Source organism: Camellia sinensis, chromosome 7 (genome assembly GCF_055761805.1).
Source record: "Camellia sinensis isolate YWXY chromosome 7, ASM5576180v1, whole genome shotgun sequence".
Classification (NCBI taxonomy): Eukaryota; Viridiplantae; Streptophyta; class Magnoliopsida; order Ericales; family Theaceae; genus Camellia; species Camellia sinensis.
This window is the reverse complement of record NC_138967.1, coordinates 67,207,134-67,221,903: the sequence shown is the minus strand read 5'-3', so window position 1 is coordinate 67,221,903 and position 14,770 is coordinate 67,207,134. Positions and strand designations below refer to the sequence as shown.

General features: G+C 35.4%; 1 protein-coding gene and 1 long non-coding RNA gene across 2 annotated transcripts; both read right to left on the bottom strand.

Annotated features, from left to right (window-relative positions):
* Positions 1-2,497: 2,497 nt before the first annotated feature.
* LOC114308701 (uncharacterized) lies at positions 2,498-8,827 on the bottom strand. The gene is made up of 3 exons (XR_003645579.2): positions 8,198-8,827; positions 7,952-8,044; positions 2,498-3,158 (listed from the first exon to the last, which is right to left on the bottom strand). It is a non-coding gene; the product is annotated as an uncharacterized LOC114308701 (long non-coding RNA).
* An 874-nt stretch (positions 8,828-9,701) lies between these two features.
* LOC114308712 (pentatricopeptide repeat-containing protein At2g13600) lies at positions 9,702-13,111 on the bottom strand. The gene is made up of 2 exons (XM_028254379.2): positions 11,127-13,111; positions 9,702-9,958 (listed from the first exon to the last, which is right to left on the bottom strand). The coding sequence occupies exons 1-2, from the start codon at positions 12,783-12,785 to the stop codon at positions 9,944-9,946; spliced, it is 1,674 nt and encodes a 557-aa protein (XP_028110180.2). The 5' UTR covers positions 12,786-13,111; the 3' UTR covers positions 9,702-9,943.
* Between the last annotated feature and the right edge of the window lie 1,659 nt (positions 13,112-14,770).

Here is a 14,770-nt window from a genome sequence, read left to right as displayed (position 1 = left end):
AGCACACTAAATAGAAAAGTAGAAACCTAAGAGACTTAGAATACTCATAATGAAAAATAAATAGTAACATTGAAATAGATTTGATGTGCATAAAGAAAACTCAAAATTACAGAATTAAATAGCCAAAGAATTATTAAACAGATTTATTCATCTTACTCTTTGAAGACTCATTATGATTTGCCTAGTAGTTAACTTCACCATATAAATTGACTCCAACAGCTATTTATAAAAAATAAAAAAATAAAAAACTATCAGTTTCAGGTCCAAATAAAAAATAATTGAAGATAAATTATATAAATAGTCTCTGATGTTTGCACGATAATTTGGTCCCTATTATAACAATCACATTTTATACTACTCAAACAATCACATTTTATAACAATCACAATAATTGAAGATAATTTGGTCCCTATTATAACAATCACATTTTATACTACTCAAACAATGCCTTTAAAAAAAAAAAAATTAAAATCACAAATTTTCCAAACATGGGCAGGAGGTTGGTTTATTTAATTAACATGCCCACTATGAGGCTCACCTAGTGCTTGAAACAACCATTCATTTGTAGGGTTTATCCACAAAATAGTTCATATAAATTTTTTGATTAATTTGATCAAAGAAAATTGAACGGATAATATAACTTTTAATATAGGTTATTTATTTATTTATTTATTTTATAAGATAAATGTAATCCAATTATATGAATTTCATTGTTCAATAAACTTAATAAACTATTTCATTGGATACTCTTTTCAGTAGATTTTACAGAATAAAATATTTGTATCATTCAATCTGGATTATAAAATGAGGAGCTCGACCCAATTTCATTTTTTGTCTTTTGTTTATCAGAAATGATAAAAATGGGGGGAGATCATATCAGGGGCAGAGCAGACTCCACAAATGGGAATAAAAGCTGCATATCTGGTGGTTCAATGGCATTTGGATCTGTGAAGTACTTAACTACCTTTGATGGAAGCAATGAATGAACACATACACATGGAATAATCTACTCTATAAAAAGGATTTGATAAATGAAAAGGAGAGCATAACTACTTTTAATACAATAATGTCCAAGTGTAAAAGCAATTAGTAATACCTGAGATGCAATTCCAAGCTCCGCCGAGGAACCAATAGTGGGAACCAATTCATTTCCTGTAGATTTCATTCCTACCAAACAGATTTCATTCTCATCATCCTTTCAAATCAACCAAACACACTAATTAACCAAACACACTAATTAATTAACCAAAAAAACACAAACTATGAGAGATAGAGAAAAAAAAATCTCACCCTTGATGAAATAGAAGCCAAATCGTCGCTGCTTTGTGCTCTCTCTTCCGCCTCGTCTCTCGTTTGATGATGCCATTCAACCGACCTTTTTGAATATAGTGAACCTCACCGATTTGTTGCCGCGAAGATGCCGATTTGGACCTACCGATCTAGCAAGGCTACTGAAGTCGCCGATCTGCTCTTGAATGAGAGAGAGAGAGAGAGAGAGAGATGGAAGGGTAGAAGAAATCTGCTCTTGAATGAGATCTCAAAACAAAGAAACTCTTCTCTTGAACACCGTGGGATTGAATCACCATTGTAAATCCACCATTGAAATATAATGTCCTCTTGGACATTTCTCAGCCGTTGGATTGATTCAATCTAACGGTTCACATTTTGACACAGGGACAACAATCCCATCAAAATTCAAAAACCACTCTTCCTTATTATATAGATATATATATTTGTATATATGATGTGTTTGCAATTCGAAAATAAGTAATAGTATAAAAATAATGACAAAGAAAAATGAATAATATGTGTTGCTAAAGTAGTAAGGACATTCTTTATCAAACTTATTATTTCAATTTCGAGTCTTATCTTTCTCTTAATTTTTTTTTTTTTAACATAATACTTTCAGCACTCCATTCTAAAAAATTGTTTAGACATCTCAATACTTTCAGCACTCCATTCTAAAATTTAAATTTAAAATATTATTTTAAACATCTCAAATAATACCCATTCTACCGTTATAAATCCTAAATACAAACTCCAAACAGCCCACACATCAAATAGGTTCCAATCTACCCAAATCCAACCTTTCACGGCAGAACAGCACAACAAACCATTGTTGCCCCCACCCCCATCGTCGCCCACCACTGCCCATCCCCATTGTGGCCCACCATCGCGTGCACCACCGTCCCCTACAACCCAACCTCTACATTTGGGAAGACTAAATAAGTGCACTTTTTGACTTTTTATGAAATATGGGTTGGATTTGGGTTGGGTTTGAAGTGATGTGTTAGAGAGGTGATGTGACTTAAATGAGATGATGTGACTTAAATAGGATAGTGACTTTTTGACTTTTTGGATTTTTTGGAAGATGCCAAACTTGGCCTAAATGTACAGAAACATAAAGTTGAACACGTACATTTTATTCGGATATGGAATACATAACAACATTGAATAATTGGAAACACAATGCCAAATAAGTGAAATTTGTTTAGAAAAATAAATGTAAATTGTTCGGTATTGAATTTCCAAACAAAGTTTGTAAACCAACGACCAAAAATGAAGAAGCTACACGAAAAACATATCTTAAACTGCTAGGAAATTGATGGAGCAATGTGTATCAAGCTATCTAGCATTCATGCATAGAGAGAAGAAATAATGTAAGCAGCAACCAATGCAACTGGTGAGGCTTGAATCTAAAACCTCCCTCTGATATCATATTAAGTCATCAATTGACCCAAAAAATTAACTATTAGGAAATTGGCCTAACAATATATATATATATATATATCAAGCTATCAAACACAAACAATATCACTACATTCCTGTACTTCTCAGTGTCCCTTGGAAAATGATCTAGAACCCAAATTCTTGATTTTGTTAGAAGATGGAAGATGATCTACCAAAGGATAGCTCAATGCAAGGATAATTTCATAATGTAAATCTTCCATGACCCATATTTAGTAATCACCTCTTGAAATGGGTGCCCATGGTCCAGTCTTCTGTTGTCCCTTGCTTGGCAGTGAGCTCCAAGATCTGCTTCTCCATCAAGTTCGAAAGCCATGATCAAGTTTCAGAGGTTTGTGTGCGTTCCCGTCCATTGTAACTGACTTTCCTTCATTGCAATTTTCAAACTGAATCTCGGTATTAGCCATTTCCTACATTTACTAGTTTTAGTAGCAAGTTTACAGAATGAAAAGAGCACCATAGAACACAATTATTTCAGATTCAGTAAAGATCACTTGCCCATTTTTGTCAGTAAGAGATCAAGTATAAAGTTCAGATATACCAAAATTAGTTTGTCTAGGGGTTCAGGGTTTAGAGATACCAAACATTAGATCACTTTCCCATCTTTCTCAATAGCATGTGATGGAAGAAAAAGGTGTGTTGTCACTAGACTACTGAACCGCAAAGTTAATTTCTAATATCAATACCAAACTCTAGGTTATGGGGAAGCAACCATATCTATAGATAGGACAAATGTTTTGAAGAGGGAAATGTATCATGTGGAGAGGCATTTGTTGCCAGTTTATGCAACCTGTGTGAACAACTAGCTTTCTTTTTGCCAACATGGAGAAATTGATTTAAGCGAAGTGTATGACAATTACAATGTTTCAACTCTACTTCAAATGTTACTCTCGTGAATGTTTATAAATTTTTGTTATATAACAAGAGGCAGACCAAAAGTCGTAAAAAAAAAAAATGCAGGGGCATGGAAGGGCAACAAATGAAATTCATACGAAATGAAAGATTTAACCGCATACCATGGACACAAAAAATAAATAAATAAATAAAAATTTGAAAAGTATTTTTTATTCAATTAGAATAATTCCCTTTAGCATATGAATTATTGCAAGATTGAAAGCCATTCATGATATAAAACAAAAGATGAGATAACAAAAAGTTCATTTAAGTGCTGCCCAGAAAAACAATAGAGTTAGTCAAATGCAATGCAAAGAAGAAACAATAACTTTGCTCAAGAAGCACCCAATCATTTGAATTATTTATTTGAAGGGATTTAATTCATTTCGGTTAGTGCCATTTGCAAATCAGATAATCTTCAGAAACGATAATTTTGATATTATAATTTATCCTTGTATGGCTAAAAGATGGGGCAGCTAACTTTTGATCAGAGATTTATTACTGTTTCTGAAATTCCTAGATAAAGTTAGCTTGAAATGTATGATTATACACAAAAATACTCGGTTTAGATTCCTTGGACACTGCCACATGTTCTTTAGATTCTGTCACAAGTATGATTTGCATATGCCATCTGCATCTAGAAATGTTTCTTCAACTTTGTACGCAAATAAATCAGATATATTTGACACTCCTAATTTTCTGCCTCTTCGTACACAAACTCCAGTTGATAGGCTGGCCCCACACAACCTGACACAACCATTGATGAGGATGAAAGCACCTTGAACTTGAAAAAGTTTCAAAACAAAGATAGAACACAATGGGCCTGCTTGGTGCAGTTTTTGTAAGTTGAAAGCTAATATGAAAAAGCATAATGTTAGAATTTCCCATCTTTACCTTCACCTACTCCACTACACACTCCACTTCACCTACCTCTACTCTACTACACACTCCACTTCACCTAACCCACTATCACCTCCACTACACCTACTACCACATTACCTTCACCTACTCCACTACACACTCCACTTCACCTACCTCTACTCCACTACACACTCCACTTCACTTAACCCACTATCACCTCCACTACACCTACTACCACATTTTCTTCTATATATAGATTGTATAGGAATTGTAATTAATGAATCTTGTAATCTATCAATCAAGACATCAATCAATAATACATAAATTCTTACATGGTATCAGAGCAAGGTTAAGAATTTAATATTTTTTCGCTTCACCGGCGGGCGGCAACCTCGCCTTGGCCGCCCGCCGGACCTCAACCTAGTCCGCTAGAATTGTCTACTACATACCTACCTCCTCATCATATCTTCATAACATCTCATTCTCTCTCGGCATCATAGTAGCCGTGATACTGCTCATACTTCTGGACAGCGGAGAGAACATCGTCTTTCTCGATCTTTCCGCCGACGCCGGTGGCGAGATCCAAGGCTCCGGCTTTCGACATCACTCTCCCCAAATAGTCCATAGCAGCTTCTCCACCGGAAAGATACTCCTAACAGCAGCGGAAAAAAGGTGTTTCCCTCAGCCAAACAAGGCTCAATAGCTGTGGTCCTCATCAAAATACGTGTAATTGCTACTCCTGAACTTGGTTTCCCTATCCTTGCTAACAAGCTTCTCAAATGCTTCCGGGCCATGTTCTTCTATGTACTTCTCAGCAGCAGTTAGAATGTCATCTGGCTTACTGAAGATGTCCTTCTTCCTTGGGACATACTAGACGTTAACAGTCTGCTGTGGGTTAAGAAAGAAAGGCCTCAAATAATGCTCATAAACATATGCAGCACCACTGATACTCTTTATGATGGTGGATATTTCAATGCCATTACAACACAGCACCTTGAAATTTATTTTATTTTATTTTCTTATCTCTCTTTCTGACCATTACAACACAGCACCAGCACACTTGTTCCCACCTTTCATCATGGTCTCCACTTTCTTTTTCTTTTTTTATATTTATTTTAATCCATCTTTTTGAAAACAAAACCAATATCACTTTTTTTAATTCCTTAATTTATTTTAATAACATGAGTGGCCTCTCTTTTCCACCATCTCCCTCTTTTTCTACACAATATTTTTGTACCACCGCCCACTCCATGATTTCCATATTAATATTATTATTATTATTATTATTATTATTATTATTATTATTATTTTCACAAAAAAAAAAAAAAAAAAAAAAAAAAAAAAAAAAAAATATCATTCCAGTTGATTTTTCTGCCTTACCACACCTACCATTCGAGTTTGCCAAACACACTTATTTTATTCATGTCAGGATCAACCCCGATCATAATTTTACACGAGAAAAAAAAAAAAAAAAAAACCACCATAACACACCCAACACCCACAGTGGGATTTTTCTTCTCTACTCTGCTGCAGATCTCTTCTTCTTTCCTCCGTCCTGGGCGGCCCTTGACGGTGCTGCCTCCGTGTTTCCTACGCCGCCGAGCACGTTCACTCCTCCATACTCCTCCACTGCAGCATACGGCGGACCTCCAAATCGGAACATCACAGTGGCCTTCCGCTTCAGCTCCTTATTTTCTGCTTTCAGCACACTTATCTCTGCTCGCGCATCCTTATACATGCGTTGGAGCAGAGCCAGCTGGGAATTTAAATGCTGCACCTCATTTGTCCTACTCTGCAGCCGGTTCGACAAATTTGTGACCGCCGTCATGGTTTCCACGCATGACTTCAGAGTATACTGATTAGCCTCAATATCATTTTGCACCGCCATTTTTTGCTCCACCGACCGCATCGGAAAGTTCAATGGAGCAAAACCAGAGGTGTTTGGTTGAGGTTCACTGGCCACCGCACCAGTTATTTCTCTTGTGGGCTCGTTCAGTTCTGGAAAGAGCGTGAGCAGGTTCTGGGTAGCTGGACGGGAAGAAGAGGCCATGTTTTTGGGTTGCTAAGTGTTTCAGCGAAATAGCAATTTCAGACTGGTAATGTTCGGAAGGGTTGGTGACAGAATGGCAACAAAGTGTTCCACAGTTTCTCTCTCCGCAGAGGCAGAGTTTTTTCAGCGAAGGGTTGGTTTCAGAGGTTTCAGAATGGTATGCCTCAGCCTCAGCCTTCGTCTTGGTTAAATAGCCGAGGCAGCCACGCGTACCGCGCCTCTTGCCGCCCGACAAACTGGCACGCCTTTTCATGGCACATCTTTTGACAAAGTGGACACGCCTTTTGATGGCACGCCTTTTGATGGCACGCCTTTTGATGAATTGGGCACGCCTTTTGATGGCACGCCTTTTGACAAAATTGGGCACACCTTTTGAGGGTGCAACTTTTTAAGAGTCCGACAAGACTCTGTAAACTGTCCCGACATTGATTCCGGTTAGTTTTTACAAGTGTCCGACAAGACTCTGTAAACTGTCCCGACATTGATTCCGGTTAGCTCCTTTATGGGTCCGACAAGACTCTGTAAACTGTCCCGACATTGATTCCGGTTAGTTTCTACAAGGGTCCAGCAAGACTCCGTAAACTGTCACAACATTGTCTTCTACAACGGTCCGACATGACCCCATAAACTGTCTTCTACATCGGTCTGACACCACCATACAGTGTCCTCTACAACGTTATGACACCCCATACAGTGTCTTCACCAACGGTCTGACACGACCATACAGTGTCTCCTATCCTTTTTTATTTTTATGTATTTTCTTGTTTTGTTACTCTCTCCAAACTCAAGTTGGTTAGTTTCTCTCCTCCTTGAGTTTGCGGGGGGCTGTTAGAATTTCCCATCTTTACCTTCACCTACTCCACTACACACTCCACTTCACCTACCTCTACTCTACTACACACTCCACTTCACCTAACCCACTATCACCTCCACTACACCTACTACCACATTACCTTCACCTACTCCACTACACACTCCACTTCACCTACCTCTACTCCACTACACACTCCACTTCACTTAACCCACTATCACCTCCACTACACCTACTACCACATTTTCTTCTATATATAGATTGTATAGGAATTGTAATTAATGAATCTTGTAATCTATCAATCAAGACATCAATCAATAATACATAAATTCTTACACATAAATAAAAAACACTCCTCCCGAACTTTTAGATAATTAGTTTTTTTTGCATAATAAGCTATAAGCAGAAACTATACCAAACAGTTTGGCATAGACTTCCAAAATAAATAATAATAATAAAAAAAAACAATAGCTGCACCAAACAGCCCCAATACTTATAAAAATGTCCACATGTTTTATGTCAAAACCAATGCTTGCACAAGAATATGATATGTTAGTCTTCCAACTGAAATAAAGAAGAGGATGAACCTTGATGCATATAAGTTCAACAACTATTTGTTGCTCCAGATCCTCTCCAAGTTCCAAATAACCCAAGGATTTTTCAAGCAAATCATAGATAGCCTGCACCAATAAAGACGACAATTACAAACTTTTCCAAAAAATGAGTACTCATAACTATAAAAAAGTCAAAACTCCAAAATCAATATGCTGACCCTGCTCATTGTAAACTTCAATGTAGGAGCAAGAAACTTCAAAGCCATCAGAGCTACTCACCTTGATAAGATTAAAAATCTTGAGAACCTATGCTCCATGGACTCTTCTAAATTTGTGAAGTACCCATGTTGAATGTGTCCGATATGCATAGTTGAAGATGCACAACAAGTACATATAAGTGGTCGAGTTTATTATATAAATATGCATAAGATTTCTGTTTTATACATAAAATCATATATTTTAGTTTTCAAACATCATTTTATCATTAAAACATTAAAAATAAATAAATCAAAAACATAAAATATTGTTGTGCCCCGGTGTCTTTGACATGAGAATTAGATGAATTTGACCCTTAGACACATATTTGTACCCAACATGCTTACCAGAGTCCACGTAGCATAGCTGAGAACAAGTCCAACATCATCTTGTGTTCCAACTCTTGTATATGTATCTTACCAGTGACAATGTAAAACAATTTGACATAAGCTCAAGAAGGATTCAACAAAAGGGAAGTGGTAATCAGCACAAAGAATGATAATAAAAAGTACCAAATTACATTTTGGCGAAGATTCATGTTAGATACATAAGAGAGTATGATATTATGATTAAAGTATGTTCAAGTCTTCACGTTTCTTACTCAGAAACTCGATTCCACTCGCCTAAGTAAGAAACTTGCTCCCATCGAGGAATAAACTCACTCTCTACTGAGATAGAACCTCTCAAACATACAAATGTCAAAGAAAAAAAAAATCAAACTTATTCTAGTTCTCTCTATTTCTATAATATTTATTTATACAAATAAAGACAATTTGTAATTGGCATCAATCTCTAATATTTATTTGTATTTTAACACATTTATTACAACTAAACAGAAAGAATATTTATTCAAATATAATTACATATTTAATATATAAAATATATAAACGCTGCTATAAGCGCTCCCAATCATAGAAACTTCTATATGCCCTTGCTCACCCGTACCTCGCCCTTGCATCATGCAACTTAGGTCCATGTTTACCCATGATGCTGATTTCCACATTTCCTCTTCCAATGGTTGATTGAAAACAAAAAAGATTAGTTTGCAACTTCTTCATTGTGAACTTATCCAGCCTGTGCTGAGGAGTCTATAAAATGTGATATTTTTGTTACAAGCACACAGCTTCTTTCTAGCTGTTCCAAACAGGTAAAACTTTCACAGTGGATTTTGAAGCTCCATTTGTTTCAACAGAAAACATTTTCTATGCAAAACCTTTTTAGAAAATATTTTCCATTGCATTATTAAAACTGATGCACTAATGCTTGATGGTGGTCGCGACAGGGGGGAGGTTGAGGAGGTGGGGTGGTGGTGGTAGTGTGGTGGCATTGGTAAGGCTTTAGTCTGAAATTTTTTTTCTGTCCGTATAGTCTTAGTTTCCATTACTTTTGTTTTCTGTTGAGCCAAATGCCAAAAAATGCAAAAAATATTTTTCCGCGGTCAATGGAAAACAAGACCAAGTAGATGTTTTCCGCCCAAACAAACAGAGCATAAGTTAGTTCTTCACACTGATAATAATTACTGTAGAAATATCTAAACTGATTCTGCATTGATTGAACTGAATTACAACTAGTGTATATATACACCTCATTACACTTGTACTGACTAACTAACTACATTCAGTTACAGAAGATATGCTAACGTACACTGCACTACACAGCAATATGGTGCACTCTCAGTTGCTGCTGCATCAATGGGAAGCTGAGCTGGATTATCTGAAGTAGCTCTGCTTCTTCTATTTGTATCCCCTGTTTTGAGCTCTACCTTATTAATTACCAGACTTCAACCTAGAACGCAAAAGACATAATTCCTGACGTGATTAATATACACAGTAAACCATCACTTCTCATGCCACAGATATATGCACAGACCAGAAAACTACATTATTAGTTCATATACAGTGATAATATTATGCAGAAGTTTGGGCTACTAGAAATTTTAAGAATTATCTAATAAGCACAGGCATGGAGACGCAACATGACATGGACCCATTGAACAACAATTTTTAAAAAATGCAAGACCCGAAATGTGGGGAATACGAATAAAAGGTATATTTTTATTTTATATCATATATATGAATATTTCATTCAAAGATGATAAAAAAATGTAACATCAACGCTATTTCCTGAAGTTAAAAGGAAGAGGGATTAATAGGGTACAAATCTACCTTCTTTTTTTCTTTCTTTCTTTTTTTTTTATATAAAAAAAAAAAAGATTTTTTATCATTATATCCTAAATATTTTTTAAACTTATAATATGTTTTATGTGTGTCTTAGCAATAGACACCTATACCCCTAAAGTGTCCAAAGCGTTTTGGGCCTAAATAATTAAAAAGTAATAGGACACATTTAGACAAGTATCAGATATGTATCAAGAAGTGTCCGATGAATATCAGTGTCCAAGAAGTGTCCATCCTTCTTAGAGTATCAGCTCCACAGTCCAGTACTTAAAATCCCAGGAGGGCTGATTGCTGGACAAATTAAATAAACAATGACTTCCAATATTTTCACACAGGCCATATAGTACTTAGTGTACTTAGTTCATTTCCACCATCAACCCAAGTTCACCAAAACTCATGCATTGACTAGAAATTGAGCACCATCAAAAGATTTCAAGAGATCAACAAATATCTCAATCTCCCAAGTTCAAGTAACAGAAGAACAACCTTTTTTAAGCTGATGGATCTCTATTTGCAGTATAAGACAGACAAAATCAACTCAGTACCATGTATTTGTCAATGAAAAAACAATGGATGGTTTTAAATCCAAATAACAGGGAACAGTATCCCTAAACATAACCACGGCTACAACCATACTATCTCTTAGCAAACTGCTTCTTTTGTGAGTTTCAACAATCAAGTGTTCTTGCTCTCTCAACTGATAAAAAAATTGCTCCAAGTTTGAATCCTCTATTCATAAACAATTATTCATCATCAATATCATCTAATTCCTTTACCTGTCCGGGCATATACCCAGCCTCTCGCATTTCCAAGTTCAGCTTTTCCAACTCTGCATAGATCTCTTGAGACTGAATGTGAGATATATCATCCACGAAGAAAAAATGAGCCTCCTTTCCCATCTCAATCCAACTCCATCCTGCCGTTTTTTTAATTCCTCTTAGTTTCATCAATTTCCTAATCTTGACCATTTCACTCAATAAACCAGCTCCTGCATAAATGTTTGCCAGCTTTATGTATGGAACAGCACTCTGTGGTTCCATTTTAAAAAGCTTATATGCTGCTTCCCTCCCAAGTTCTACTTCACCATACACTTTGCAAGAACTCAAGAAGGAACTCCATATCACGGAGTTTGAAGCAGAGGGCATTTCCTCCATTAACTCCTTTGCTCTTTTTAGATGCCCAGTCCTTGCGTGTAGGTCAATCAAACAAGCATATTGGTCTAGCTCAGGACCTAAACAATAATCTCTTCTCATTTTATTAAAATATTCAACCCCTCTTTCAAGAAATCCAGCATGGTTGCAGGCAGTCAATACAGCAGTGAAACATACATGGTCTGGCGTGAAACCTTCTTCTTTCAACAAATAATCAAAAAGTTCCAATCCATCTAAAGCTCTTCCGCTCTGAGCATACCCAGAGATCATTGAAGTCCACATGACGCTATTCTTCTTAACAGTCTGATCAAAAACACTACGAGCTTCATCAATGCAACCACATTTTGAGTACATATCTATCAAAGCACTTGCAACAAACATATTGCAACTTGAACCCATTTTAGTTAGCAGAGCATGCAACTGTCTTCCTTGTTGGAGGACGGATAAGCTTCCACAAGCATTTAGAATGCTGGTTAAAGTATGATCAGTTGGACTCAAATTGTCATTGCGCATTTCCACAAATAGTTTCAGTGCTTCTTTGCCATATAGGTTCCGCGAATATGCTGAGATCATAGAATTGAGCAGGATATTATCCCTCTCTGAAGTTGCATCAAATAGTGATACAGCTTGTTCAATTCTCCCACATTTTGAATAACAATCAATTAGAGAGCTGGCTACGAAACTGTTAATGCACCCAATTTTGATTACATGAACATGAATCGACATACCACATTCAAATGCCAATTCCAGCCCCGTGCAAGCACTAATAACACTAACATAAGTAAAACAATTGGGTTTAATTTGGGTACCCAACATTTCTCTAAACAATAAAATGGCGTCTCTCCCATGCCCATTTTGCGAAAACCCGGATATAATCGAGGTCCATGAAACCTGATCATGCCTCTTCATGCCATCAAATACCCTTCTTGCATCAGCTAATGCACCACACTTCGAATAAACATCGACAAGTGCACTGTTTATAAATAAATTTTCCTCATACCCTGTCTGAATTACTCTGGCATGAATTTGCAAACCCAAATGCCAATTTAGTGTCTTTGCGCAAGAATTGAGAGCAGTACAAAGAATGAACTTGGTAGGCTTCTTTCCAAGTCCATTGGTGTCACGAAACGACACCAATGCCTCATGGGTATTGAGTTCCTTATTAGCTTGTTTCCTAGCATAACTACTCTCCAGCATTTCATCAAACACATGGTGTGCTACACTAGATAAACATCTGTATCCACTACAGCAGTACAATTTAGGGGTCACATTAATTATTAGCATTTGGGAATGATTCGTAACCAACAAAAATCTGAGTTTTTATCATCACATTCATGTCTCTGAAACTTGGCATCAAGGACTCTCTCAACAAAGATTAAAACCCAGCTGGTAATTGGGGACTGTTATGTTCCATCTAATCACCAAATCTGTATTAGAAAGATAAAGATTGCATTATTAGGTTTATAGAAGAAACAGAAAACCTTGTGATACCGTTGATGTAGAGGGAGGAGCGAGAGACTGAGGGGGAGAGAGAGAGAGGGAGGGAGCGCTGAGAGAAATAAATATCTGTAAAAGAGTAGAGAGGTATACAAAATAAGGGGCTGGCTTCCCTCCAGTCCGGACTGGAGGGCACTGTTGATCACGGCTTCGTTTGGATAATTTGAATTGTTCATTATATAGGATTCGTCAATTACTATATGTATGTAAAAAATCACTTCAATAGGATATCGATCGTTACGTAATCAAATCAACTTTGTATAAAAAAAAATAAACAGTTGACGGAAATCTGATCCGATGAAATAGATATAATATTCGATTAATGCGATTTTTAAAGACATATAGTACGCGATGAGTTCTACACATTAAACAATTCGAATTATAAAAAAAGAACTCGTGATGACCCCCGCGGGCCCAATAATACCCTCCAGTCCGATTACAGATTGGAGGGAAGCACATCCCACAAAGTAAATAGGTAAATTACACTTTGTCCCAATTATGTTTGGTTTTTTTTTTTTTTTTTTTGATGAGTAAATTATATTTACATCCTTGAGGTTTAGATTTAATACATATTATTCTTAACGTTTGAGAAATTACACTAACCTCCTATCACCGTAATTATGTAGACTGAATAAAAATATTGAATTCATGCCCTTTCTTTTTTCTTTCTTTACTTTACTTTTTTTATTTTTTTTCTTTCCTTAACTTTACTTTTTTTTCAATGTAATTTTCTCTGTTTTCTGCTAAGAGTTATTGCATTTTATATAAGTAAGGAGTTTGTGAAATGAGACTATTAACCACAAGGGTGAAAATGTAATTTTTAGAACGTTAGGAGGTGGAATGTAATTGGATCAAACCTCAAGAGGTGTCAATGTAATTTATCTATTTTTTTAATTTGACTCTTAATGTTTTTTTTCCCATTTTCATCTTTCATATTTTAAGTTTTTTTTTTTAATTTACTCAAAAAATTTTATGTCTAAAATTAGACAAAAAATGACACATTACAGTCATATGACATAAATATATTTTATTATATATAATTAACTCACACTTCTAATATAAACTCAAATCTCAATATAATAATACAATATATTTTTTTATATCATGTGACACCTAATGTGACACTTTTTTTTATCTAATTTTGAATAGAAGTTAGTTTTAAAGTAAATTGAAACATAAAAAGTTAAGGTGAAAAAAAAAAATTTAAGGACCAAAGTGATAAACAATCTAAATAAATAGGTAAATTATACTCATCTCCCTTAAAGTTTGAAAAAAAAAATAGATAATTATATATTTTTGATATAATTATACTAACTATCCTTTTAGTAATGCTAACATGACCAAAATTAATGTAGATAATAGGCAGGCACTAAAATAAACAAAGCTGAATATATATTTTAATAGAAAATAAATAATAACATCATTTTTTTTATATTATATATAACTAATGAATTATTGATAGAAAAAATGTCCTGGATATTATGTGAATGAAACACTCAAAGGAGATCAAAGTAATTACATTAAAAGTGTAAAGTTAATTTTATTTTTTTCAAATCTCAAAGAAGGTGAGTACAATTTATTCAAATAAATAAATGAATCAATTCTAACAAAATTATTATACACAATAAAGTATTTTATTGTGGTCCTTCTATTTAAAAATAGAAAAATGTTTCGGACCCCACCGGGGGTCGACCCCAGTGAGGTGGCGCGCCGTGATTGGACAAAAAAAAAACTGTTTTATTTTATTTTATTTTTTTTTTGAGTTTCAGCTA

Bases quoted from the DNA above. Each gene is read 5' to 3' on its own strand.
- LOC114308712 (XM_028254379.2), bottom strand. From the start codon at position 12,785: ATGCTAATAATTAATGTGACCCCTAAATTGTACTGCTGTAGTGGATAC.